This window comes from Stegostoma tigrinum, chromosome 1 (assembly GCF_030684315.1).
Source record: "Stegostoma tigrinum isolate sSteTig4 chromosome 1, sSteTig4.hap1, whole genome shotgun sequence".
Classification (NCBI taxonomy): domain Eukaryota; kingdom Metazoa; phylum Chordata; class Chondrichthyes; order Orectolobiformes; family Stegostomatidae; genus Stegostoma; species Stegostoma tigrinum.
In genome coordinates, this window is record NC_081354.1 from 34,873,819 (window position 1) to 34,901,716 (window position 27,898).

The 27,898-nt window shown below is 38.5% G+C and overlaps 1 protein-coding gene across 6 annotated transcripts in view; it reads right to left on the reverse strand.

Annotated features, from left to right (window-relative positions):
* The window catches only part of afg2a (AFG2 AAA ATPase homolog A), a 423,169-nt gene that overhangs the window by 281,593 nt on the left and 113,678 nt on the right, over positions 1 to 27,898 (reverse strand). For 5 of the 6 annotated variants that reach the window (XM_059644453.1, XM_048543094.1, XM_048543085.1 and 2 more), the window contains exon 14: positions 15,230 to 15,356. In XM_059644453.1, the coding sequence (XP_059500436.1) occupies positions 15,230 to 15,356 (127 nt within the window). Of the gene's footprint in view, positions 1 to 12,207; positions 13,682 to 15,229; positions 15,357 to 27,898 lie in introns of those variants that run through there. The other variant, XM_048543122.2, reaches the window with a different exon arrangement.

A 27,898-nucleotide genomic window follows, 5' to 3' on the forward strand; every position in this document is an offset into this window, starting at 1 on the left:
TTTGTTATGTGCAAGCTAGTGACTCAATATATTTCACAGGTATTTCAAAGTGGAAAATAACTTTTTATGCAGCTTAGTTGTGGAATCAACAAACTGAAATTAATTCCCTCTCTCAAGGCCAAGCAGCAGACAAGCAGTCCAGGTGGATCTCTGGAATCTCAGTCCTGTTCTCTTGGTGACTGCAGTAAAGATCCAACAGGTCAAGAACAGAGAAGTAATATGTGAAGAAAATTATGCAGTACATTTCAATTCAGTCTCACGAAATAAGCAGCCCCATAGTTTTTCAAAACAAATTCACATTTGTTGTGTCATACTAATTCAGAGTGCAGAAAAAATCTTTGCAGTGCCAGATTATCAATTTTACCATTTTATGTTAATGGTGAAATGTTTAGGTAATTTCACCAGTTTTCTATGTTAACTTTACATATACAAAAGTGTATTTCATCATTCAAGTAATGCAATTTATCCTACTTTCTGTGTAGGTATGTCACTGAAATATCTGATTCATACTGCTCTTGTCCAGTGGAATCATTATTGCTGACTGTCTCTCAATTCAAAGGTAAAATCTGCTGTTTCAAGTCTCAGCTATGGGTCTTTGTGTGACTGAACAGGCCAATTCTAAGCCCACTGATCTTCTGGGTATACATAGCTGAGTGCAGCAACACCAAAGGATTTGCTTCCTTTTCTTTCTTTCTGTACAACTGCTTTTCCTCATCACTAAGATAACGTAACTCAAAGAATTTCATGAAACTTGTTTGAAAAATTGTTACTAATTTGAATACTTAGTGGCAAGATCTTCCATTCATTTATGTCAATACTGCCACGCTTCAAGGGGAGATTCAGAATGACTACTGTTGTGTTTTCTCTGACCTCCCCGGAATTAAGGCCAGTCGAGAGTTGGGAGAAAACAAGACCTTGTGGGTGAAGATGCTTTTCAGCCACTCAGAGTCCATTTTTGAGAGATTTTGACTGAACCCTTGTGGAGCTAACTTTAAGATATGATGTTACAGAGTGGAGGTTAAATTAAATGAACTCCCAAAAGTCACTGTACAATCAACAAGGAACAATTTATTTATCTAACTCTAACAGTTAACAAATGAACAGAACTACTAACAAATTGAACCATTCCCCCAAAACTACTACCTGTTCCCGAATAAAATAAAATCCTAATGCTATGCTGCTCCGGTAGGTATGAATTCTACTTACATAAACCAAGCTAATAAAATAAAAACTTAATCTCCTGAAATTACAGCCAGGATCAGACTTCTGGAACGGTTTTTTGCCTTCTCCTTTGTCCTCCAGTCAGGAACGCCTTCCTCTGTCAAGTTCTTGTGTCAGGAATATTAGCTAAGAGTGCCGTGGTACCTTTATTTAGACGGTGTTTACTCTGAGATCTTAGAGATTTCTGTGACAGCCAGTGATTTTCTCTTTCTTTAGGGCTGTTGAGAGCTGTTCTCTTAGCAGACGGCAGTTTGCTCTCACACCAATTTTCAAATGCCTTCTTTTATACCCTTGATGACCTATTAATTTTTTATAATAGAGTTGCTCCGAGGTTGTCAAAGCCATAAGATTTAAATTTAATTGGGCTTTGGTATCTAGGGCCTCGAATAAATGAATTGGCTAAATTCAAAAACCTGCTGTCTTCGTAAAAATGTTGCTTTGCATGCTAACGGTATAGCCTTTTGATACAATGTTTCAATTTCAAGAACTCTCCGTGTATCTGCTGCTGCCCGAAGACATTTTTTAAAAATCTCCAAGCCTTTTAAAAAAACTACATCTTTTAAAGGGACCATGTATTCTTCTTCCCATCATTTTACATACAAATTCTAACGTCCTGCCTTCCAATCCATAAATACCATACCAATTTCGTAACAATGATCATCAGTTCAGTGGTCCTCTCTTTAATCCGGAGTACGCCAGAGTCTCTGCCAGGATTCCATTTTGACCTTAATAACCCAATAGCCCATTGAACAATAGGAACTGCTTCTCTCCCTCTTTTACAATGGGAGAAATCTGGTTGCATATTCAAGTCTTCTCAAAATAAATGCCAAAAAGTTACATTTGCCTTGTTAACTACTGATTCAGCCTGCAGGTTTACCTTGAGAGACTTCAATGTCTCTTTGCACTTCAGACTTCTGAATTTTCTCATTTAGAAAATAGTCCATACCTCTATTTTTCTTATCAAAATGCATGACTTCACACTTTCTCATGTTGTACTCCATCTGCCACTTTTGTCCACTATCCCAACCTGTCCAAACCTTCTGCGGCCTCCTCGCTTCCTCAATACAGTCCGTCCCTCTATCTATCTTTGTATCATCTGCAAACATAGACAGAATGCTCTCAGTTCCTTCATCACAAACATTAATGTATAAAGTGAAAAGCTGCAGTCCCAACACTGACCTTTGTGGAATACCACTTGTCACTGGCTGCCATCCTGAGAAGAACACTTTTAACCCCACCCTCTGCTTTCTGCCAGAGAGCCAATCTTCTACCCATGCTAGCACCTTGCCTCGAATGCTTTATCCTACTCAGCAGCCTCCTGTGCAGCACCTTGTCAAAGGCCTTCTTGAAGCCTCTGATCACCTGGCATCAACTTAGGTACCCAAAAAGACAATGGCAGAAACAATCCTGTTGGTCCTGCAAAGTTCTCCTCACTAACATCTGGGGGGTTAGGGTCAAAATTGGGACAGCTGTCTCATATACTTGTTAAGCAACATCCTGACATAGTCATACTCATGGTATCATACCTTACAGGCAATGTCCCAGACACCACCAATCGCCATCCCTGGATATGTCCTGTCTCACCGGCAGGACAGACCCCAGCAGAGGTGGTAGCACAGTAGTATACAGTTGAGAGGATGTTGCTCTAGGAGTCCTCAACACTGACTCCGGACCACATGAAATCTCATGGCTTCAGGTTAAACATAGGAAAGGAAACCTCCTGCTGATGACGACATACCGTCCTCCCTCAGCTGGTGAATCAGTACTCTTCAATGTTGGATAACACTTAGAGAATGCATTGAGGATGGCCACAGCACAAAATGTACTCTGGGTAGGGGATTTCAACGTCCACCATCAAGAGTGGCTCGGCAGCAGTACTGCTGATCGAGCTGTTTGGGTCCTGAAGGACATGGCTGTTAGACTGGGTCTGCGACAGTTGGTGAAGGAACCAACAAGAGGACTAAATATACTTGATCTCATCCTTACTAATCTGTCAGCTACATTTACGTCAATCCATGGCAGTTTCAATGAGTGATCACCGCGCAGTCCTTGTGGAGGCAATGTCCCGCCTTCAACTTGAGAATAACTTCTACCTCACGCAATCCAGGTTGCTGCAGTGTGTTGTGGCTAGTTTTAATAATGTCCTGATGCAGTTCCATTTATGGGTGTTAGAGTGGAGTAATTAAGTTCCTGGTCCATATGTATGGTCGTTCTGTAAACGCAAGTCTGGAGTTCCTCGTTGTTTTTACGTTCTACCATTATGTCTAGGAAGGATATTCAGTTATTATTCTCTTCTTTTTCTGAATTCTGTTGTTGATGGGTTTCTTCTAGTTTTGTGTGTTTGATAATCAAGAAGGTGTCATCTACACAGCAGACCCAGAGTTTAGGTTGTATGGAGCACAGCACTTTCCCATCTAACCTCTGCATTACCACTTCTGCAATCAGTCCTGATATTGGGGATTCCATTAGTATTATGTTGATTTGTTTGAGGATATGGTTGTTGAAGGTGAAGTTGATTGTGAGGCACGGATCCAGTAGTTTCAGGGTGCTGTCCTTATTGATGCTCTTGGTGTCATGGGGTGCCTGTCTTCCTGATTCGTCGAGCAGTGGAGTACTTGTCTCTTTGACTGGGTCGATGTTTATGGATGTGATTGCGCTCTTAGGTCAAAGGATATCATTATCTAGTCCTCTTCTATTCTGGTGTTCTCGAAGATGTTGAGGAATTCTTGGGAGGAGTTGATGGAGTGGGTAGTGTTGTCAACGAAGTCATGGTATTGAAATCCTCAGCAATACTACAAAATTACTGTGCATATCTACTTAACTCCAACAAACGCACCAGAAAAATTTATAGTTTGTCTGTCTAAATCTGTGTAAGTTAATTTAAATTGTCATTATAAAGGTCATTCACTGAGAATTTAATTCCACAAACATAAAGGCAGTTTCATTTGTGTTGTCAGCCACTTGTTGTTTGCACAAGAATCAGACTGGGTTTATTGCCTTAATTACTGGAAAACCTAACTTTGAAAAGACATTTTGTTTTACAGTTCTAGGAATCAGTAAATAAAACAGCTCAGAAGCTGCAGGCTCACTCCAGAAATCATTTTCTCAGTATAAGTTACTGGGAACCTAATCAGATTTTCAAATGCCAGTATTTCTGACTGCCTTGTAAAACCTGATGATGCGGACAGTGAAACTCAAATCCAATTTGACTGCAATTAGAACCAGACAGCTACCATCAGTTCACAGCTGTCGGCAATTCAGCTTCATCAACAAGAAATCAAGAGGATGTGCAAAGTCAGTACATTCTACCCTTTATTTCCGGATCCTTGACCAACAGGAGTTGATTATCTCCTTTATCTTTTATTTAAAATCATCTTTCCAGAGACTTATCTTTTGTGTTGTGTGATTAAATCTGTGTTTAGGATTAAGAAAATTTAGTTTTACTTCTGGTTCAGAGATGAACACTGCTTTAAACAATATTATTAAAGCAGTGGCAAATAAGTTTGGTTTATAATAAGCAGACTATTTTCAGTTCATTAATGAAGCCTGGTGAACATTTCTTTTTATTCTGGGTAACAGTACAAAAGAAAAGCAAGTTGTCATTTTGGTAATTAAATCAACACATACTTACTAAGTGTACAACTGGTGAAGTAATGGGGCTAAATAAAAACTGTAGGAATTGTGGATACTGTAAATCAGGAACAAAAACAAAGTTGCTGGAAAAGCATTGCACGACTGGCAGCATCTGTGAAGGCAGCATCTGTGAAGGAAAAAACAGAGTTAAAATTTCGGGTCTGGTGACCCTTCCTTGTGAATCGAAAAGTTAACTCTAGTTTTTTCCTTCGCAGATGCTACCAGGGCAGCTGGGATTTTCCAGCAACTTTATAGTGGTGTTCAATTATAAGTGTATACTTCTTGACATAGTTGTAGTAAGGCTACTGTGTTGAGAATTCAATAAGTTTTGGAGTACAGTATTAAAAAAAAACTTATTTTCTTGTTCTGCTGTCCCTTTATTTCTCCCTCTCGCATTCATCTTTATTTTGATTTCTTGTATTTAAATAATTTTAATATGATCTGGTTTAGACTATGTTGGTGGAAATTAACGTCCTTCTCCATGTGTATTTTAATGTAGAGGGTATTTAATTGGGTAGAAGGGTACCAGGAATCAAGCCTTCTGCCTTCCTGTACCATCTTATTAAGACCAGAATATTCAATGTATATCAGCAATACCTTTTCTAAATTGTTAGAAGTTCCATTTGGTTCCACCCCCACGACACTAGCCGTCTTGTCATATTGGATAAGGGGTGGAGTGGCTATTAATGCAACACAGAGGTGAGGTCACATGGAGGCAGCACCGGGGGTAAGTAGAGGGTTAGGGGGCTTGAGGAATAGAATCCAGGATATCTAAAAGCTTCCAAAATGATTGGGACAAATTCACAAGAATCAAGGAAGGTCTTTAAACCAGTCTGCCTGATCCCATGGCTGTTTATAGTCTTGGCGTACTCTATACCATCTCCATATCACAAAGCAAAATTTGGCTGTATGGAGGCCTTTAAACCAAGATACTGCCTTCCCCAAACATACTGCCTCAGACTGAAAATCTTTACAATCCTACTTGTTGTACCTACCTTTTAACTTTGTGTTTCTTTGCAAATATGCCCCCTGAACACTAACATTTAATAAAAACTGAAAGAACTGTGGATGCTGTAAATCAGGAACAAAAACAGAAGTTGCTGGAAAAGCTTAGCAAGTCTGGTAGCATCTGTAAAGAAAAATCAGTTAACAATTCAGGTCAGGATTCTGAGGAAGGGTGACCGGACCCAAAACATTAACAGTAACATTTGATATATTTATTTCATTTAAAAACATATTTTCTATTCCTCTGCCTCAGGAGTGAAAATCCATTCTCAAATGGCACACAGTACAAGAAGTATGGCCTTGCCAAAGTTCTTGAATATTGCAGTAAAACTTCCTTATGCCCTTTCCTTCCTCATCCCAACACCCATGCAATGGAAGTAACGGACTTTTTGCAATTGTTATACCTACCCATTAGCTCTGTGTTTGTTTAGAAGGGTGCCCTAAGAATACTAACAATTAATAGACGCTCTCCATTTAAAAACAATTTTTTCTATTCTTCTTAACTAAGTGAATAAACTCACATTTCTCCAATTTATACTGCATCTGTCACTTTCTTGCCTGCACACTTAACCTGTGCGTATTCCCCTGTACAGCCTTCAGGCTGAATTGTTGATTTGGGGATGGGAAATAGGAGCTGGGATAGTTTACAGGTCCCAAACTGGCCCCAGGGGAAAACAGTAACTCAATAAAATTTTGACCTGGGCAACCCTGTAATTAGAATATTTGGACAGCAAACTGTCTCCAATGACAGCAAACTAGCTCCTGAGCTGGAATCAGTCTTCTAGTTTGAGAGGAGCATCTGATTGCAGTGATGAAAAAGAAACAAAAAGGCTGTTTCACATGCTGTCTCTGCAATTTTCTAAAAATTCAGTGGTAAGATAGTGAAAGCATGCCAGGTCATCACTGTTAAGAGACAAAAGGGCCTGAAAGTGTCTTTTCACAAGGTAGACTTTGGCTGCACTCATACCCAAGCAGGCAAGGCATGGCACCTTATCAAAAATCCAAGTAAACTACATCCATTGGTTGTTCTCTATCTACCCTGATGCATTAATTCTCAGAAAAAACGTCTGTATTTTATTTGTCAAATACAACTTCTCAGCCAAAAAAATCATTAAGTTTCTGTCTAATCATTTTCTAGGTGCCTGATTCATTGAATAGGCTCAATGCTGCCCTGTTCAAAAGTCCACTTAAACTATGTGGGAAGCTATTAGTGCAATAAACAGGCAGCATCATTCATTTGCTGCTGACTGCAAAATCCAGGCCAATACGCATATGAAATGCAAGGGGAAACCAGTTTTGAAGCAAGGACAGAAGATTAGGAGGGGGAGAAAAGAGAGTTATAAAACTGTTTAAATGAATTCTCAGTAAAAGAGGGAGCTACAGAAATGTCTTTTACATCATAAGACACAAGATAGTATGCAGTTTTACAAAATGAATCTAATGCACACTTGCAGACAAGAGTTTGGCATTAATCACATTAAATGTCAAGTATTCCTGAAGATAGTTATAGCATGTGTTGCCAAAGTACAATTCAGATTTCCTGTACAAAAGTGCCAAAATAATTAGAGTTCTATTTTATTTGCACCTTTCTAGATTTCCTAATTAACTAGGCTTTTCTTTTCACCAAATGGTATTTGTACTTTCACAGATTGCACAATTACAGCCTAAATAATTTTTCTGCTTCTATAATACTGAATTCAAAACTTATCAATCAACAAACAAAAAAGTGAATGGGCACATCTGAATACACAATCACTTTGGTCTGTGATTGACTAATGAATTGTAGTTTTCATACCATAATAAGTCATCTGGAATTCTCTTCTTTCATCTTCAGAATTTCCATTGAACCTAAATTCGACACTATGTTATATAAAATATGGAATAATGTTTATCAAAGTAAACTAACCTGGTATTTCCTAATATCTAAGTATCGGGCATCCTATCACGAGTGTGCAATGTTCATGTTTCAACATTAACCCTTTTGTGCCCAAGTTAACACCCATCAACAGCATTCAGCAGCATGTGTAACAAGCTTGGACAAAGCTTTACAAATAAATTCATTTAACGATAAATAAATTCTCTACTATCTTGTACATATCTGTACCTTTTCTTGTGTCTGTAAATTCCTGTCTTAGCCTACTTTTCAGTTAGATGTTATCTCATGTTTGAAATTTTTCAAAGGCTAAATGTTTGTTGAAATTAAGAAGTTAGCTAGAGAAATCAAATTTCAACTGTCTTACAATGGCGTTGGCAGATCCCTGTTTCAATCCGCAGATCCAGCTCAGTAAAGACAGGAATATAAAAAGGTAAGAGCATAATCACCTAATTACACTCACTTCCCAAGCTACACAAAGCACACTTTTATTCTGGTCCTTGACTACCATTCAATCCCCGTGCAACTTAGATTCACCTTCTTACTTCTTTTAGCATTAAACTGTGTTTTACTTATATGTAACATACATGGGCCAACCGACACAGGCTATGAATATATGGTATTAAAACAAAATTGACACTTCACTTTTTACTTATTTACAAAAAGGTAGACAGATTCAAAATATTATCCATCTGCCAAAATTCAGGAACCCAAGTAGAATTCAAGGATCATTTATCGCTGCAGTGAAATGACCTTCAGCAAGGTCATTATTTTTTCTGAATACAACTATTGTGGAAATCAGCATTACAATTAATTATGCAAGATAAAATTAAATAAAAATACTAGATTTTTATCCATGGAAACTGATGACAAATTTCCCAAATCAAAAGGGCATGGTCTGACGTGATTTGCTTATTTAGAAAGCAGAATTTCCAAAAATGCATCACAATTGTCCCCATTATTTTATTATACAGAACCTTCAGGCTAAAAACTACTGAAGATTTATTACTCTACTTTTGTTTCTTAGACGTTCAATTCACAAATGCATCTACATTCCCATATGCTTGATAAACATCAATGTGCAGGTAGATGTACGTTCGCCTCTTCAAAAAGCCTGGATTATAACAAAATGTGCAACATTTTAAATTTATAAAGTCAACAACGGTCTTTATGAATCACTATCAAATTGTTAACTGTGAGAATGCATAGTATCAATCTGAACTACAATATTTGAGGTTGTAAATCTAGCACCAATGTCAGCTGGATTGTGTCTTTAATTCTGCATTTGAAAAATAAACGTCTGCTCCTTGAGACTCATACACATGGGGAAACATCAACATCAAATACATGCGATTTCAAATTGACTGTAACAAGTCAGTGGAGATCCAGAAACACTATATGCAGATAGCAAATATCATGCTTAATAGGGGTGCCCCCTACTGTAAAATCTGTGAAGTATCAGGCAAGATCTGTAATTAACACACAAATTAAGCAACATGACTCTACAATGGAACATTTCTCAAAGTTAACTTGGTTAATATGCTTCCCAACATTCTACGGAAACATCGGGGATATAATCCATCTTGACAATAATGCATGACGGACAATAAAGAATTGGCAATCTATTTTTTCCAGTTTTGCCCAATTTTCTTTCCCACTGTAAACCTTAAAAGGCTACATCCTTCCCCTGAAAGACATATTTTTGAAAGCTGAAATTTGACACTTGTGCAACTTGAATTTTAATCTGCATCTGTTGTGCATTTACTTCATTAATAATCTTTAACATGTAACTGGCAATCTCAGTAATCAGTAAGGTCTAGCAATGCCTTTGCTTTGCCAATATTAACCAACAATGGTGTCAAAGGTCACTCTACTGTGGTCCAAGTAATCTAAGACAGAAATGAACAAAACATTATCTGAGAAACAAAACTGTTCAAGTTAGCCATAAAGAGAAAAAGGATTTCATGTAAATGCTTTTTGTGATCTCATGGTGTCCTAAAGCAATTCAAAGCAAATGAAGTACTTTTGAAGTGTCAATCTTTTAGTACTTAGAAAGCAATCACTTTTATAATTAAATAAAATGTTTTGAGTGCACATCAATATAAAAAAGTGAAAGCATAACTCAAAAGGTAAAAGGGGCAAAACCTCAGTGATAGGGTGTCTCAAACCTAACTCTGGTCATCTCTCCAAATTGCTTGCATACTCAACACCAAAGTTTGTTTGTTGATGCATCCTGTGAAGCATTTTAAGCTTTAAGGAGCTTAATGTTCCAGGAGCTAGGTAAATGCATGTTCCTATTGCTGTTGGAGTTGCTAATTAGCATAGTATAAATCCAGCGTAAATTTTTGATCATGAATCATTAAAAGAACCACCTGTAAAGCTGTTTCAGTCATTAATGTAACAAGCCTGTGTACAATAATAAATAATGATCGTTAGTAAGCATTCGCAATAGAGGTAGAAAAGGTGGTTAAGATGGCTTGCCTTCATTGCTCAGGCCTCGGAGATTAGGAGTTGGGAATTTGTGTTGACACTGTACAGGGCATTGGTGAGGTCTGGAGTAGTGTGTGCAGTTCTGGTCACTCTGTTATAGGAAGGATATTACTAAATTGGAGAGGATTCAGAAAGGATTTATCAGGATATTGCTGGTAATGTGTTTTTTATTTGAAAACAAGAATTAGATAAGCACCTGAAGAAAAGAAATTATAGAGTTACGGGGAAAGAGAAGGGAATAGGAGTTTAGCTACTTGTAAATCTGGTAGAAAGCCAGCATGGACTTAATGGGCCAAATGGTCTCATTCTTTGATTAGGAACTCAGCTAAACAACAGGAAGTAGAGAGCTGAGATAATAAAGAGACACTCCATTTGGCAGAATGTGAGTAGTGATGTTCCACAAGGATGTGTGTTGGGTCCCAACTATCCAATGTATTTATCAACAACTTAGATGAAGTGATAAAGAGTTACACATCCAAGTCTGATGATTACACAAAACAAATGGCATTATAAATGAATGTATAAATTTACAAAGAAATATTGAGCAGAAAATCAAAGACACTTGGCAGTTTGTGTACATAGATGATTAAAACATCCAGAAAATGTCCAGGAAAAAAAAAGACAATCCAGTTACTGGGATGCTAGTCTTCATATCTAAAGGACTAAAACACAAGGAGGTAGATGTTGTGCTACATTTCTACAAAGTTCTGCCTAGATAATGCCTGAGGTACTGTGAGCAGTTTTCAACATCACATCTTAAAAAAGAAAAATTGGCCTCAGGGAGAGTACAGCATAGGGTTACCAGAATGTTACCTGGACCCAAGGGGTTAAATTACATAGACAGATTACAATTTGGAAAGTAAAGGGATGATTTACTCAGATTTCAAGATTAAGGGGAACAGGTACATTTATTAGACAGGAACTATCTGCTGGTTGGAGAAAGTAGAGTGAGGACATATCGTCCAAAAATTAGAACCAAATGTTTGAGGAGGGATATTAATAAACAATTGTTCATGCAGAAGGTGAAAAATGTTTGTAGCTAAATTGCAATTATTCCCAAAGTGAGCCCTGTACATTCTCTGTAACGGTTATTTAAAGTTGACTTCCATGAATCATACAATATTTTGTGTAGAAAACAACCACTTATTTGGTACTTCAGATCAGAGTTGACTGCAAAAATCCTAACACTTTGCAAATGTGATCCTAGTGTTTATATCTTTCTCTATTAAATATTATGTTTGATTGAGCTTTAATCATTACTAGTGGCTATTCCTTCTAATATGTCTTTCTGTGTTTCTATCATTGAGGAAACTAACTGCACATCAAGTTTTCAGAGCTCAATGGCTCCTCACCTTCTAATGTGTGCTAACTCAAAACAGTCGCAGTGGGTCAAACAATACTATCTTGAGTTTTTACTTTTACTGTTGCAGGCTTTTTTTCAGTATTGGTAAGTTATGCTCAAAACAGCTTGTCATTTTCAGCTACGCTAGCCTTCACTGGTGGGTCTGTTATAAAGCATGCTGGGAGGGAAGCTTTTCGCCACTGGAATCACATTAGATTTGTGCAGAGATTCATTCCATGTCCACATTGCACCACTTGTCAAAAAGTCTACACTTTTACATTTTCAATGTAAAGCTATTAATTCAAGGTTGGAGATGAATTTCTTCATATTGCTTCATTATCATTACCAAGTAAAAAGCAACCATGAAACTACACTATTGTGTCAACTATGTGTGATTACATTTCACCCTAGAGGTATTTTCTATTTTAAAGATGCTGTATAACTGCAAACTATTGCTGAATATGTCTCCTCCCTTGCTGCACATCGCAAATGCTTCTGCTTGTATTTCTCTTATACATTTTTCACACCGATGGCTGAAACACCTTAAATAAGATCACAATAGACTACTTGTACCAAAGATATCTCATTAATCTTTATTTGTCAAATTACACATATCGATTCTAATGCAAATTATTTACTCGGTACTGCAACCTTAGGTTTTATATGATCAGGGTTGCTTGGAAAGAAAACTCCAGGGTGCTGACCTAAACTGTAATCTAGTACTTCATTCAGCAGTTGTGTTGTACATCACAGTCAATGTGTTTGACACTCAAAATGGACATAGTAGGGGGTAAAATAATTGATTTTTCAGCTGCTCCAGTAACTTGCGCTGAAAATGACTAAGATCTCAGGGGCTTATTCCCCTTTCGTTGTCCTATTAGATGTCTGTATGCATTCTTTAGTAAAGATTAAGCCATCGTTCAAGAGGTTGAAATATTAATATGGGTCATGACATACCAATCCATCAGTACTCTGTTTGAGTATATAATAGATTTTCTCATTTCACAATCACAAAGGTCACATAATTTTTTTTCCCTGTTTTACTGAGCAACAATGTAGAATTTGTTCAAGTTAATTTGTGCCTCACAATCTAAAGTCAATAGTTTTGGAGATGGTTATTTTCAGAGAGTTACAATTCTCTTCAAGATTCATTATTATCATAACCCCTCATGAGGAACACAGATAAAATTACACAAATCTGTTTCATAGAAGAAAGATAGTGCTAACCATATTTGCATGTGATACAGCCAAACATTAATATCGCACCTAAATTAAGTATGGATGTCTTATCCTGTCAAAGAATTTTAATCGTGATAATCTGTGGGAAATGGGGAGGGAAGGATTGCTTGCTAGCTAAATCTGGAAGTTTGAGTTTCCAGCAATTCCTGCTGAATTTAAAACAAGGTCTTGCAATTAAATATTTCTCCAGCAAGTTTGACAACTGCAACCAACTAGATTGGGTGCGGGGTGAGAGTCAGCTAATTGCTGAAGTTCGATAAACTGAGTGTACTGAGGGAAGTATTCCCATTCTTCATGCCTCCCTTCTGATGTCATAATTTCTATAGGCCATGGAAACACAGGCATTAAAAGTAATATTAAAATGGGGTCACACAATCTCCTGAAAATACCCCAGTGGCAGATATGTCACCTGGTCACCACCCCTGATCCACCTTTATTAAAATTCACTGTTGGCAGATTGTCCATTCCTTTTATTTTTAACTTTGCTTAAGGACAGGAAGATGAAAGGAGAAAAGGAAAGGAAATACTGAGCAATGAACTATTACTAGCTGGTTGTGATCCGCAACTACATCACATTACAAAAAGAATATACGGTTTATCTTTGGCATCAGTATCTTTAGTCTGCTCTGCTTGTCTAAGGATTTAAGATACATTTCAACAGTGCAAATACTGACCATTGTTGGAGGTTAATTAGAGAGATTACTGCAATGTACTATATTACAAAATATTCAGTGTACTTTCTTTAACTTAGTTTGGAATATTCATTCTCTTGCCTCCAGCATCTGAGAGAAAACATGATCAGGTCTGTTGTTGCTCTGAAAGTTGGCTTAGGCATGTGAGGGAATTGTTATCCATCCAGAACATGGTTATCTTGTGACCTAGAGAGGTTATGTAAAAGAAAACGGGTCTTTTTGTTCGTTGAAACTTATCTCTTTAGTCACACAACTCACTTATCATTACTTACCATGCGACTGCATTGTGAACTACCTTTGTTATTTAGGTTTCCATGTAATCAATTATTTGAAATAGTTTTCATTTGGTAAGAATAATTTCCACATTAGTAGGGAAAGGCACATCTCTCCAACTTTACCTGCACAGGACTCCCTGACTTCTGACTGCTGCACTGGGGAAAGTGGAAGAACAGCCTAAACAGATGGAATGCTCTTCCAGAAACTAAACATAGATATGGGTCCAGAATGAAATTTGGTGTGTTACCACCACGTACAAACAAAAAGTCACTCGTCTGCCGAACAGCATCAGATCATTACGATTGTGAAGCCATATTACAGTGTAAACATAGGCTATGATAGAACAATGGCAACAGTATTGCTGCAAAATATGATACATAATGAAAGCATTCTCACAATTCTCTCTGCCCAGTTAAATGCTCTCTTTCTCTTGAACTTGATTTTAGGATTGAGTACCAACCACCATGTGCTTATAACAGACAACGCTTTAAGAAAGTTATGGAATTTGTGTAAATTAATTACATATCAAACATTTTAACAATACCTTATCATTAAACAGAATTTAATCATATTGTTTTCAACAGGTATGCGAGGCTTGCAAATGAATGGATTCGGGTCTATATCCACTGGGTGGAAATCAATATTCATGGTGGTGTGTCCAACCACTAGTTGGAAAGCCAGTGACAACCTTACAGTACTCAGTCCCCATTCCTGATTCAATTTGAGACCAGTTAATATATATCAGGTTGGCAATGTGCTTCATCACATTTTGGCGAAATTTCTCACCTCTGGGAACTGACAGCCAAAACATGCTGCCATGAGCAGTAGCTGCTGCCTATATTGCAGCAAACACAGACTGTAGGATCGTTGCTGGACCCCAGAATAAACGTGGGTAAGACTCTGCAAGGGGGTAGTGTGGTATCAGTTATATTGGTCAATACCAGTTGTATTTGGATGAGGCTTGTGAGGGAGAACCTGAAGACCTTGTCTTCACTGCAGAAAGGTGATGCCCCGGTATTCCCTTCCTGCATTTAAATCTGCTGTAGGCTGGAGCGGGGGCAAGAGTGGTTTGAGGAGAATAGGGAAGTCAGCTAAGGGAAGGGATTCCTGCAGTTAAAAAAGTTCCCATCTCCCACCAACTAGATCATCTCTAGTGAGTGAAATAAATTCTGACCACCATCTGAAAGGAGGAAGAGGTAAAGGAGTCAGAAAAAATGCCTCACCTCAGAAGACATGGTATGTCAAGAGAGCCTCATGAATGGAGTCACAGTATTTTGAGAGCTTTCCTCACAGCAGTTGCACTAATATGAGCATGCAAGTCACGTATAGAATCCAAGAGTATAAAAATCCATCAAACATAGCATAGTCTGTTCAGGGCATCACACATATAATGACATCAATTTATCAAAATTTCAAAAATTTGAAATTAAGCTTCAGTAAAGAAACAGTTGTCCTTACCTTGTCTATCATATCTGGCCTGTTGGTGGCTGCCAAGATTGTCACATTATGGAGCTGTTCAATCCCATCCATTTCAGTCAGCAATTGCGCAAGGACTCGGTCAGCCACATTCCCAGCACCAGCAGAGCTGAAACAAAACACAGGATCAGAATGTTTTCAACAATGCTTAAGAAAAATTCTTCAATTAGAACTCGGTAAACTCAAAACTGAAACTTTGTCTTCTGACCTCCTCAGAAACATAGATGAGTACAGCAAGTTTTCATGTTAGTTTCACTGTTGAATTCTTGTCTCATCTTGTAGTTTTACTTCAGGGGCATTCAACACACAAAAAAAACAAATACTCAGAAAAAATGCACAACTGTTCAATATAGCCTACAGACTATTCAGAAATGGTATAAGGACTGGAAAGAGGTTTCATTTCCTTACTATTCATTACTTTTTAAAATACTGGGACAAGGTAAAGTGTGTTGTTGAGTAATATGACTTTTCTTAATTTACTTTTCATACATTCAGGTCTTGACAATATTGTTACGAGATGTGCCTTTAACAAGAATTTGTTCTGTCATTTTTTTTCCAAAATAAGTGTTATAAATTTGGAGCTGAACTGTCTGCTCTGAGCCCAGCAAGCTTTGGAATTTTTTTGGAAGTTAGAATAATAGAAGCACCATAAAGGGGTGAGGTCAAGCTCCCATAGAACCGGGATCTTAGTTTTCGCTTTCTGTAATTGTTGGAGTCATGAAGCTGGATGTGGAAGCTGTTATTCCTCTCTCTTATACAGCTAAAAGTTTGGATTCTCATCCTGAAACCAGAATTGTACCTGAAATAATCTATTTTACTGAATTTGCATTTGCAAAGGGTGTGTGTATGATATGTTATTATATTGGAACAGTTGTTTTTAAGCAGGTAAATAATCAATTATTCTTTTGAGTTTTATAATAGAGTTAAATTATTTCAGTTCATCTTCCCTTTGTTTGTGTTTTAACTACAGTGTAAAACTATAGTGTGTTTTGCTTCAAGCCTGGTAGCTTGACCAATCAAATTGCATCCAAAACATAATACTTTAAGCTTGTCTTTAAAAATAAAAAAAAATTATAATCTAGGCTATCTTCGTCATTTTTTGAGGGAGTTTGGTCTGGTCCATAACTAATATTAATGCTCAAAATGTTAACAGTTGGCTCATCTTCAAGAATTCAAACTCTAAGATGTAATTAGGAACAAAAAATCTAATCACTGTCAAAATTAACTAAGATATAGTTTCCTTGAGACAATTTTATTTAAATATTACCAGTGGAATAATTTTTAGACCCCAGTTAAATTTGTCAAATTCTACAATTTACAATCTCCACTTAACCTAATTCATGCTAAATCCATCTACATGAATAATTCACAAGCATCATCCAATTACACAGTTTGAACAGAACTACATTATTCCTGTTTATTATTTTTGGAGCATTTGACAAGATATATCACACCAATCTTCTCTAACTCTTCTATCATCCAAATGGAATGGAATTGGCTTGCCTGGTTTCATGATAATCCGTCATATGATAAGCTCAAACATTGGCTTCTCTTTGTATATTATATTAACGCTTGCTAACTTTGAAGGATCTATCCTTGATCCTTTCAGTTTGAAACCTATATGCTGTTCCTTTACAATATTATCTGAAACCAGAGCACCAGCTTTAAATATACACTGACAATCTCCGACCCCAGGGTACCTCTCACAAACCCTCCACCATCTTTAAGTTGTTAAACTGCATCCAGAACTAGATGAGCAGAAATTTCTCTAACTAAATATGGAGAAGACCAAAACCATTGTCTTCATTCTTCACTAAGTCAGTTTCCTAGCCATTGACTTTACACCTTTCCCCAGCAACTGTCTGAGGTAGCAAAAGAATGTTTGCAATTTTAGTGTTTACCAAGACAGGCTTCTGATTGCATCTTCATACCATCACCAAGATCACCTATTTCCATATATGTAACATCATTTAACTTCATCCCTGTCTCAGGCGTCCATCTGAGATCCCCAGTATCAACTGTGTTAATTCGATTCATTCTTCATGATATCAAGAAATGCCTAAAGACATTGAATATTGTTAAAGATATAGCCATTGACAATGTTCCAGCAACAGTACTCAAACCTTAATCTCCAGAACTTCCTGTGCTGATTTCCAACCTGTCTCAGTTCAGCTACAACACTGGCATCTACCCAACCACAAAGTGGATAACTGCTCAAGTATGTCTTGTCCACGAAAAGTAAGACAAATCCAAGTCAGGCAATTGCTGTCCTGTCAGTCTACTTGTAGCCATCAGAAATGTCATGGAAGGAGGTATTTACAGTGCTATCTATGATACTTGCAAAGATATAACATGTGCAATAACACTCAGTTCTGATTCCACCAAGCTCAGATGGCTTCCAATCTCAATACAGCCTTGGGTCAAACATGGGCAAATGAGCTAAATGCCAGAGGTGAGGTGAGAGTGAACTGTACCTTAAAATTACTGAAGAACTGCTTCCACCAAACTCACCGCTTAGAAAAAAAGAGTTCACCTCAAGTCTATCTTAAATGGGCAATTCCTGCCCTGATTTTTAAATGTTGCTACCCACCCCCCAAGTTCTAGTTTCTCCATAAGAGGCAATGTCCTCTCTACAGCTAACCTGTCATGCTACTCGACAAGCTTATATGTTTCAATCCATTGATCTCATGTTCTTCTAAACTCAAGGAAATAGAAACATAACCTGGACAAACTTTCCTTATAAAGGCAACTGAAAGATTCCAGGTGTAAGTCTAGCAAACCTCCTCTGAACTGCTTCCAATACATTTACATATTTAAAAAATAAGGTTACCTGAACAGTATACATTAATCCAGGTGTGGTCTCATCAATGCCATGTATAACTGAAGCATAATCTCCCTATTTCAATATACAAATCCTCTCATGATAAATAAAAGGTCTGTTTAATTCCTTAATTAATTGCTGTTCCTGCAAGTTAACCATTTGCTATTCACACACAAGAATATCCAATCACTCTGTATCTCAGATCTGCAATTTCTCACTGTTTAACTAATGACTTTCCTTTTTACTGAAAACAACAATGCTGAAGATCACAGCAAGTCAGGCAGCATTCATGGAGAGACAACCAGGGAGAGGCAATGGCCTAGTGATATTATCACTGGGCTATTAATCCAGAGACCCAGAAAACATTCTGGGGATGTGGGCTCAAATCCCACCACAGTAGATGGTGGAATTTGAATTCAATAAAAAATATCTGGAATTAAGAGTTTAATGATGACCATGACTCCATTGTTGATTGTTGGAAAAACCCACCTGGTTCACTGATGTTCTCTAGGGAAGGAAACTCCCACAGCAATGTGATTGACTTTTAACTGCCTTCTGGGCAATTAGAGATGGGCAATAAATGCTGGCTAGTCAGCTATGCCCTCATCCTGTGAATAAATAAAGAAAAAATAGCTAACATTGAGTCTAAGATAATAAAATGTGAGGCTGGATGAACACAGCAGGCCAAGCAGCATCTCAGGAGCACAAAAGCTGACGTTTCGGGCCTAGACCCTTCATCAGATGATGAAGAGTCTAGGCCCGAAACGTCAGCTTTTGTGCTCCTGAGATGCTGCTTGGCCTGCTGTGTTCATCCAGCCTCACATTTTATTATCTTGGAATCTCCAGCATCTGCAGTTCCCATTATCTCTAACATTGAGTCTAGATGGCTCTTCATCAGGGTTATCAAGAAAATGGACAATTTTACATTTTTGCATCTAAACTCAAATTTGTCACATTTCACAACCATTATCGTCATCTCTCCATCTAAGTCTTCACATAAAATAAAGAGTTGAGGCCATAGTGCCAATCAATGTGGCACACTTCACATTATATCTTGCCAACATAAAAAGATTTATGCCTAATGTCCGTTTCTGTTACCTAATCAATCTTCTGACCATGTCTGTACGCTACACCACAAGCTTTTCTTTTCCACAATACCCTTTAAAACCCTTAAATTTAAATGATTTAAATTAAAATTGGCTGATGTTCTGTACTTTAAATTTAAGTACAGAACATCTACCAGTTCCTCTTGATCGACAACACGTTATTTCCTCAAAGAATGCAAAAAGATTGGTCAAACATGACTGCTCTTTCACAAGTCATGTTGAATCTGCACAATTCCTTCAAACCTATCTAAATATCCTGTTCTAACTTCTTTAATATCAACTTCCAACACTTCCCTTATGACAGATAATAATCTATCAGGCTTGCAGTTTCCTGCTTTGTCTCCCTTTTTTTAGAAACTGAAATTCATCATGTTTCAATGTAAATGGACTTTGTTAAATTAAGAGTGTATTGGAAAATTAAAACCTAAAAAACACAAATTACTAAAGGTCTCACAAGCAACTTCTTTTAAGACTCTAAGACAACCCATCAGGATCCTGAAATCAACCTGCAGCTCCACAATTTATTCAGTTCCACTTCTAACTAACTTCTCAAGTTCCTCTCTCCCTTTCATTTCCTGATGTACTGCTGCTTCTGGGATGTTACCTATATCCTCTACAGTGATAACGGATGCAAAATACCTGTTCAATTGATCTGCCACTCCTTGCTTTCCATTATTAATTCTCTAGCCTCACTTCTCTAGGACCAATGGCCTTTTTTTAAAAAACTATTTTCTAAATAATTATACAAATTCTTAATGTATGTATTTATATGGCTAGCTTCGTTTGTGCTCTAAATTTTCCCTCCTTATTAAAATTTTGGTCATTCTTTGCTTTTTCAATACTCTTTCCGATCTTGTGACCTGCCATCTGCCTTTGCACAATGATATACTTTTTGTTTAGGTTTGATGCTATCTTTAACTATCTTTATTTAACCAAAGAAGAGGAGTCTGCCTTCTGCAATTTGTCTTACCGGTTAGAATATACAGCATAGACATTCTCTAAAACATCCCCTTAAATATCTGCCACTGCAGTTCTATTGATTTACCCTTTATCCTAATTTAATAATTCACATTAGCCAATTCTGCTTTCCTGCCCTCCTAACTGCCTTTATTCAATGTTTTTAATAAAGTGTCAGACGTGCTCCCTCACTAAAACTAAATGTAAAAATCAATCACATTATGATCACTATTACCTACGGGTGCTTTCATTTTGTTATGAGATTGTTAACTAATCCGATCTCATTTCACAATACAAGGTTGAGTACAGCCTATTCTCTAACCTACTCCAAATAGCCTGTTCTGAGACACTATCTCAAACACTTTCCTTGAATTCATCACTTAGGCTGCCTTTGCTCATATGACTACCTTGAATGTATCCAAGTTCTCTGCTCTACATCTTCCTAAAGACCAGGTTCCGTTAATCATAATCCCTATGTTCACTGACCTACATTGTATCTCAACTAAATTATGCTTGATTTTAAAATGTTCTTCCTCATTTAACTTTGTGACCTTGTCCCTCAACCTTAACCTTTACCTTTCCCACAGCCCTCTGTGACCTCTATTTCTGGCCTCTTAAACAATCCTCTAAAAGCTAGTGGTTCTTAAGGTGTCAGTACTCTGGAGGTGTTATACTGGCTCCATCTATTCCACTAATGTCATACAGTCTACAGGTGAAGACAAGTAGTTTTACACTAGCTTTTGGTGGACTTAGATGATTTTTTTTACCAGAATCACTAAGGTCCCATTGATTATACCTGGCTAAGTGCCAACGTGCTTATCACTAAGAAGCAACAAACCCTCTTCTTATATTTCACTTGTCCCAAAATTTCCTTAGGCTGGACTTTGTTGGACACAATGTTCCCATCTTTTCACATTCAGGAAAAAACTATTGAACCTACTGCGACTACATTTTTCATATTTTCCAGATGGAATTCCTACTCTCCCTATTTCCATCATAAAACAGGAATCCCTTTTATTGGACAGATGGAGAGAAAAAGTTTTCAGTCCAAATGTCTGTCTAGTAGCTAGGTACAAGGTATAATGTTGGATTACATTAACATTTCAAAAGATTAACAGAATACTACTAAAAGTCATTATTAAATTTTGCTTTGATACACTTAATTCACAAGTCTTATAGTTTTTCAATTGGAGCAAAATTCCTGAGGTAATGTAGGGAAACAGGTAACTAATTATAAAGTATCTATTCATGGAAGTCACATCTCCCTCTTTGATTCGCCTCGAAAATTATTACATTACTGTTAGCCATGTTACTGTACAAAAGCTTCACACATACTAAGTTCTTCCCTTTATTTTGATGAATACTGTAATTCACCACCTATTTTTAAAAGCCAGATAGATAGCGATCAATTTAACCTTCATGATTTCAACCAGCGCCTTGGCACCCACGTTCAAACAGCATTTGTAATTTATTGCTCGAAAATCTTTCCAATCAGTGGACACTAGATCTTGTCTCATATTGTAGTGGATAAATTGTTTCCAAAATGAAAGGAGGTGTTATTATTCCTCTTAAAAAAGTTAATGAAACCAGTGAATATTTTCAGTGCTTGATCAAATGTGTTCCAAAAGAATTTGCATTGACATAGGGTGGAATGTTGTGCTGCTCTGAGAGAGGTGGGAAGCAAGGTAGGCGTAGGGAGCAAACTGCGCAAGAGGCTAAAAACCAAGGTTCCTAAAAGCAGGGTGAACATTTGCAATTATGTTCTTAGAATGTTAAGGGTGATCAAGCCTACCGGTGACAATAATTCAGAAACCTTTTTAAACAAGCTTTTGCTCATCAGGCATGGTCAGTAAAAGAGCTAGCTATCTGAATAAAGTTTCCTTTCTCCACTTATTTTGCGAAAGGCCAATGTTAAACGACATATAAGAGGTGTGCAAGCTAGTGAGACACCGTACATGCGAGACTTTGAATGAATAACTATTGCTCAGTTCTCTTTAGGAAGAGATGTCAAGAGATTGAGACCAAGTGATGGCCGTCTAGGTTGCACAGAACATGGAGGATAACTGAAGGAGAGAAGCTATTGGTAACTGTTATGGGTCAAGTAGGCTGGCAAAGGAGAAAGTCTGTTTGGCCAAGACAGGCAGGCTGACTAGGAAAGGATTGAAGAGCTAGAATGTTCAGCCGTTGCAGGCATCCACTCCAAGAGTGGGAGTGATATATTCCTGGCTTGCAGGGAAAGAATGCCTGGTCACCCTTCAAAAATGAGAAAAGGATTTTTGACTCCTTAAGTAGTTTGATTGCCAGAGGTAGGGCACTTGCTTCCAAAGGCAGACAGAAATCCCATCTCCAACCAATATATATGACTTGTTTAAAAAGCTGTGGGACAGATTGTATCAATGGTGATGCATTTCCACCAACTTTCAGGCGTTGAACAGGAGGCTCCATCAGCCAAAAAAAATGTGGCCTGTCCTGATTATTTACATTGCCCAGCCTCTGAAATTCAAGGTGGATCTATACTCTCTGCAGAACAACAACCACAAGCTCTGGACCATCATATAAGAAAAGACCCTAGATTTTCAGAGATTTTAAGAGAATACCTTTTAAGTGGGTAGCTATACGGTTGGTTCCATTTGACAGTCTAGCTCAAGTCTAGTCTGAAATAATGGAATGAAAGCCTCTTTTGTTCTGCCAATTGTTAAAGTTCCCTGTGACCTAAGTTTGGATGGCCTCAAACCCACTCCTGATGGAAGGTAATAGATCTGAAATGTTGGGCTGAAGTTAATATCAATTCATGGGTAGTGAGAAGAGTGCTGTGTTTTCGGTTGGGAAGTGTGGGATGGAAATCCTGTCATTTACCTGCTTCTTTGCAATATAGTTCAAGTGAGGTGAAGGTTAAAGCACCACCTTCCACCAGACACCAAGTGAAGCCTTTAAGAGGCCACCTAACATCTTCATCCCACTGCCAGTGGTATTTAAACAGGGGTCTTTGACGTGCATCATGAAGGCAACCTGCCAGGTAAGCCCTAATAAATATGCCTATAGTCTGGTTTGGGGAATGGTTGAAGCATCCCACATCTAACAATGAGATTAGCCAGGCCTATGGCTCAACCATGGGAGAAGACCTTACCAGATCTACCAAGTACCCTCATCTATCCCTTGCTATGACCTACCTGTCTGGTTCCAGCAAACGTATCCAACTTAACATTCACAGGTGTCCACTGACAATCCTTTGTGTAGGCCACAATGCAGTGCCGGCAAGTGGTTACAACTTCCACTAGCACTGTCAGAACTGGCATCTTGTCAGTTTCTGTTTGAATATCTGTCTCACACTAAGATTTCTGGAGCTGGCATGCCCATAACAAAAGAAAATGCTAAAGCAAGCATAATCCTTTTGAAAAATTGCTGTGGTAGGATAGTTACTAGTATTCCAGTTGATGAAAGCTCTTCCATCCCAACACAACAGTTAAATTTACTTGGCAACGCTGTTCTCTCTGGTAAGTATTACATTTTCTGTTCTTTTTGGTCTGCATGCATCCTTACTTTGAATCATAGCAAATTTCTACTTAAGTATCAATATTTTCTTCCTTGGCTTTTCTAAACTTTTGAAATGATCTATTTAACGTGATTCAACAGAGTACTGTTCAAACTTTCACTTAACCAATCATTAGATCATTAAGGCAGGATACCTCACTTCTGAACTTTGTGAAAAACATCATTCTTCCATGTCAAAGATCACAGCAGTACAGCAATTCCAGAGCAGCATAGGTTCCTAAAATACCTAGAGTTCTTCTAGCACACTCCACACAGCAGAGAGTTATGTTTAGATTGGAAGGTATTAGTGAGTCCAACATTTTTATCAGGGTGCACAGTTAAAGAGTGTCAATACGGTAATCCTGCCAACTCAATCTTTTCAATTCTGGTGCCATGATCATAATTAACTGTCAAATTGTTTTATTTCCTCTACTTGCTGAGTTCAGTGAAACGTGACTTGGCTGTTTGAGACGGGACTCCATCAACAAACACACCGAACTGGACTTGATATACAAACCACTGAAAAACAGAACCAGAAGTGATGCCAACCACCCCAGCAAACTGATGCAGATACATAACAAGTGGGACAGAAAACTAACGCTTCACCAGAGACGCACTGACGACATTAGAGGCAGGGTGACGAAATGTCTGCAATCAAACAGAGCAAGTCTACAACCCATCCACAACTCAAGCTACAAATCTTCTTAAAAACTTTAGTTTGAGACTTTATATGGTGCTCAGCTCTCCGTTATTCATAGCAAAAAGTAGTATATATCTTCCTTAAGGAGTAGAACTCTTGAATGAACTTTTGATGGTGTATAACGGAATATTATTTGTTAATCGAAAGTAAAATAACAGTCCGAGAGATTGGATCATGGTTAACCACTATGAAATATCAGCTTTAGAAAAATCACTAATTATTCAACCGATATAAACAAAAGTTGCCTTCGAAGTACTTATGCTAAAAAAAATGAAGTGACCACTAAAGCACAACGTCAACAATGCCTGTGAGGTACATGTTCTTCCATTTCCTTACCTGAGCAGAAATGTCACGTAAGCAAAGCAAAATAAATAAGCAGGGTTGATACTCAAATTAACTTCCTTCATAAATAATATTAATTTAGATCGCTGATCCACAGTGCCCTACAAGTTGGCACAGGAACAAATGGAGAGGGTTCTCACATTTAGATTATTTATCTAATGGCTCTCAATGAAGACAGTGTATATTAGAAGGCAGCAACTCTTATGATGTGTTCAGTGTTGGAATATCCTTTGATATTGTCAAGATTTACGTACAAGTAATGACCAGAGATGAGATTAATTAAAAAAGGGTTTTTTTGTTTATTTTAACATTTCGTAATTTGTACATTTCAACATTTTTATCTGTTTTATCTAGAAAGAATTTTCAGTTCAATTTATAATATGGTAGCAAAAACAGGAAGGTGGATTATCACCTGAATGGTGACAGATTTGGAATGGGAGGTATAATGAGATCTGAGTGTCCTTGTAAACTAGTCACTGAAAGTAACATGCAGGTCAAGAAGACGGTGAAGATGGCAAACGGTATGCTGGTCTCTGTAGCGAGAAGATTGAAGTACAGGAGCAGGGATGTCTCGCTGCAATTGCACAGAGCATTGCCGAGATTACCAGGAATATTGTATGCAGTTATGGTCTATGGTGAACTGGACGGATGTGCCCGATCACCCACGTGTCTAGAACCAGGATCACAATCGAAGGATGCGTGGTAGGCTACTTAGGATGAAGACAAGGAGATATTTAATTGCCCAGAGAATGCTGAGCCTAGAATCATACAGGAGAAATGAGGCCCTTTGGCCCATCAATTTGTGCCACTGAAAATACACTAAATCCACATTAATTTCACTTTCGGACACTTGGCCCATAGTCTTGAATGTTGTGATACTTCAAGTGTTCATCAAAGTACTTTTTAAAAGATAGCAAGGTTACCTGAACTACTTTCCCAGGCAGTGCATTCCAGACCCCGATGACACTATGGATGCAAAGGATTTTTCCTCAAATCTTGTCTAAACCTTCTGTCTTTCACTTCAAAAGTGTGCCCATAAACTGCAGCCCGTATAATTCTCTGCCCAAAAATCGGCTAATGCCAAAATATTGTATACTTTCAAGAAGGAGTTGGACACAGCTCTTAGGACTAAAGGAATCAAGAGTTATGGGATGCAGAATGATCAGCATTTGTTTTATTCATTCAACGGAAGGGGGCATTTCTGACTAGACCAGCATTTATTGTCCAGATGGCAGTTATGATTCAACCACATTGCTGTGAGTCTGGAGTCACATGTAGGCCAGATCAGGTAAGGATAGTAGTTTCCTTCCCTAAAGGACATCAGTGAACGAGGTACATTTTTCTGACAATTGGCAATAGATTCATGGTCATCATTACACTCTTAATTCCAGATATTTATTGAATTCAAAATTTCACCATCTGCTGTGGGAGGATTCAAACCTTGGTCCCCAAAACAATACCTAAGTCTCTGGATTAACAGTCCAATGATAATACCATTAGATACTGTCTCCCCAGTTGAAGATATCAATTCACTAAAGACAGTTCAGAGAAGGTTTGCTAGAATGATTACTGTATGGAGGGACTGACTTATGAGCAAAGACAAACAGGTTGGGACTCTACTCACTAGAGTTTGGAAGAATGAGAGGTGAACGAACTGAAACATATAGGATTCTTTAGGGGCTTAACAAAGTAAATGTTCACAGGATGCTCCCCCTCATGGGAGCGTCTAAGATCTGACAGCATCATCTCAGAATAAATGGGCACAAATTTAAGACTGAGATAAGGAGGAATTTCTTCTCTGACAAGGTTGTGTATCTTTGGAACATCTTGCCACAGAGAGCTGTGGGGCAGAGTCTTTGGGTTTATTTAAGACTGAGATAGAAAGAATCTTGATCATTTGGGGAAAATGCTGAAAAGTGGATATGACGTCATGATCTCACTGAACAGCAGGACAGGCCCAAAGGGCTGAATGGCATTCTCCTGCTACTATTTTATGTGTTTCTGTATTTATGATGGTGCCATGGAGTAAACTTGGGACTAAAAGTTCAACTCTTTGGAGCATGCAAACTATCTAGGTTATAGATTAATGATAATGGGAACTGCAGATGCTAGAGAATCCAAGAATACGAAGTGTGAAGCTGGATGAACACAGCAGGCCAAGCAGCTTTTCAGGAGCACAAAAGCTGACGATTCGGGCCTAGACCCAACATCAGAGAGGGGGATGGGGAGAGCGTTCTGGAATAAATAGGGAGACAGCGGAGGCGGACCGAAGATGGAGAGAAAAGTAGATAGGTGGAGAGAAGAGTATAGGTGGGGTGGTAGGGAGGGGATAGGTCAGTCCAGGGAAGACGAACAGACCAAGGACGCGGGATGAGGTAGTAGGTAGGAAATGGAGGTGCGGCTTGAGGTGGGAGGAAGGGATGGGTGAGAGGAAGAACAGGTTAGGGAAGCGGAGACAGGCTGGGCTGGTTTTGGGATGCAGCGGTGGGAGGGTACAAGCTGGGCTGGTTTTGGGATGCAGTGGGGGAAGAGGAGATTTTGAAGCTTGTGAAGTCCACATTAATACCATTGGGCTGCAGGGTTCCCAAGCGGAATATGAGTTGCTGTTCTCGCAACCTTCGGGTGGCATCATTGTGGCACTGCAGGAGGCCCATGATGGACATGTTGATGAGGAATGGGAGGGGGAGTTAAAATGGTTCGCGACTGGGTGTTGCAGTTATTTATTGCGAACCGAGCGGAGGTGTTCTGCAAAGCGGTCCCCAAGCCTCCACTTGGTTTCCCCAGTGTAGAGGAAGCCACATCGGGTCCAATGGATACAGTATACCACATTGGCAGATTTGCAGGTGAACATCTGCTTAATATGGAAAATCTTGGGGCCTGCGATGGGGGTGAGAGACGAGGTGTGGGGGAAAGTATAGCACTTCCTGCGGCTGCAGGGGAAGGTGCCGGGTGTGGTGGGGTTTGAGGGGATTGTGGAGTGGACAAAGAAGTTGCGGAGAGAGTGGTCTCTCCGGAAGGCAGACAAGGGAGGGGATGGAAAAATGGCTCGGGTGGGGGTCGGATTGTAGATGGCGGAAGTGTCGGAGGATGATGCGTTGTATCCGGAGGTTGGTGGGGTGGTATGTGAGAACAAGGAGGATCTTCTTGGGGCGGTTGTGGCGGGGGCGGGGTATGAGGGATGTGTTGCGGGAAAT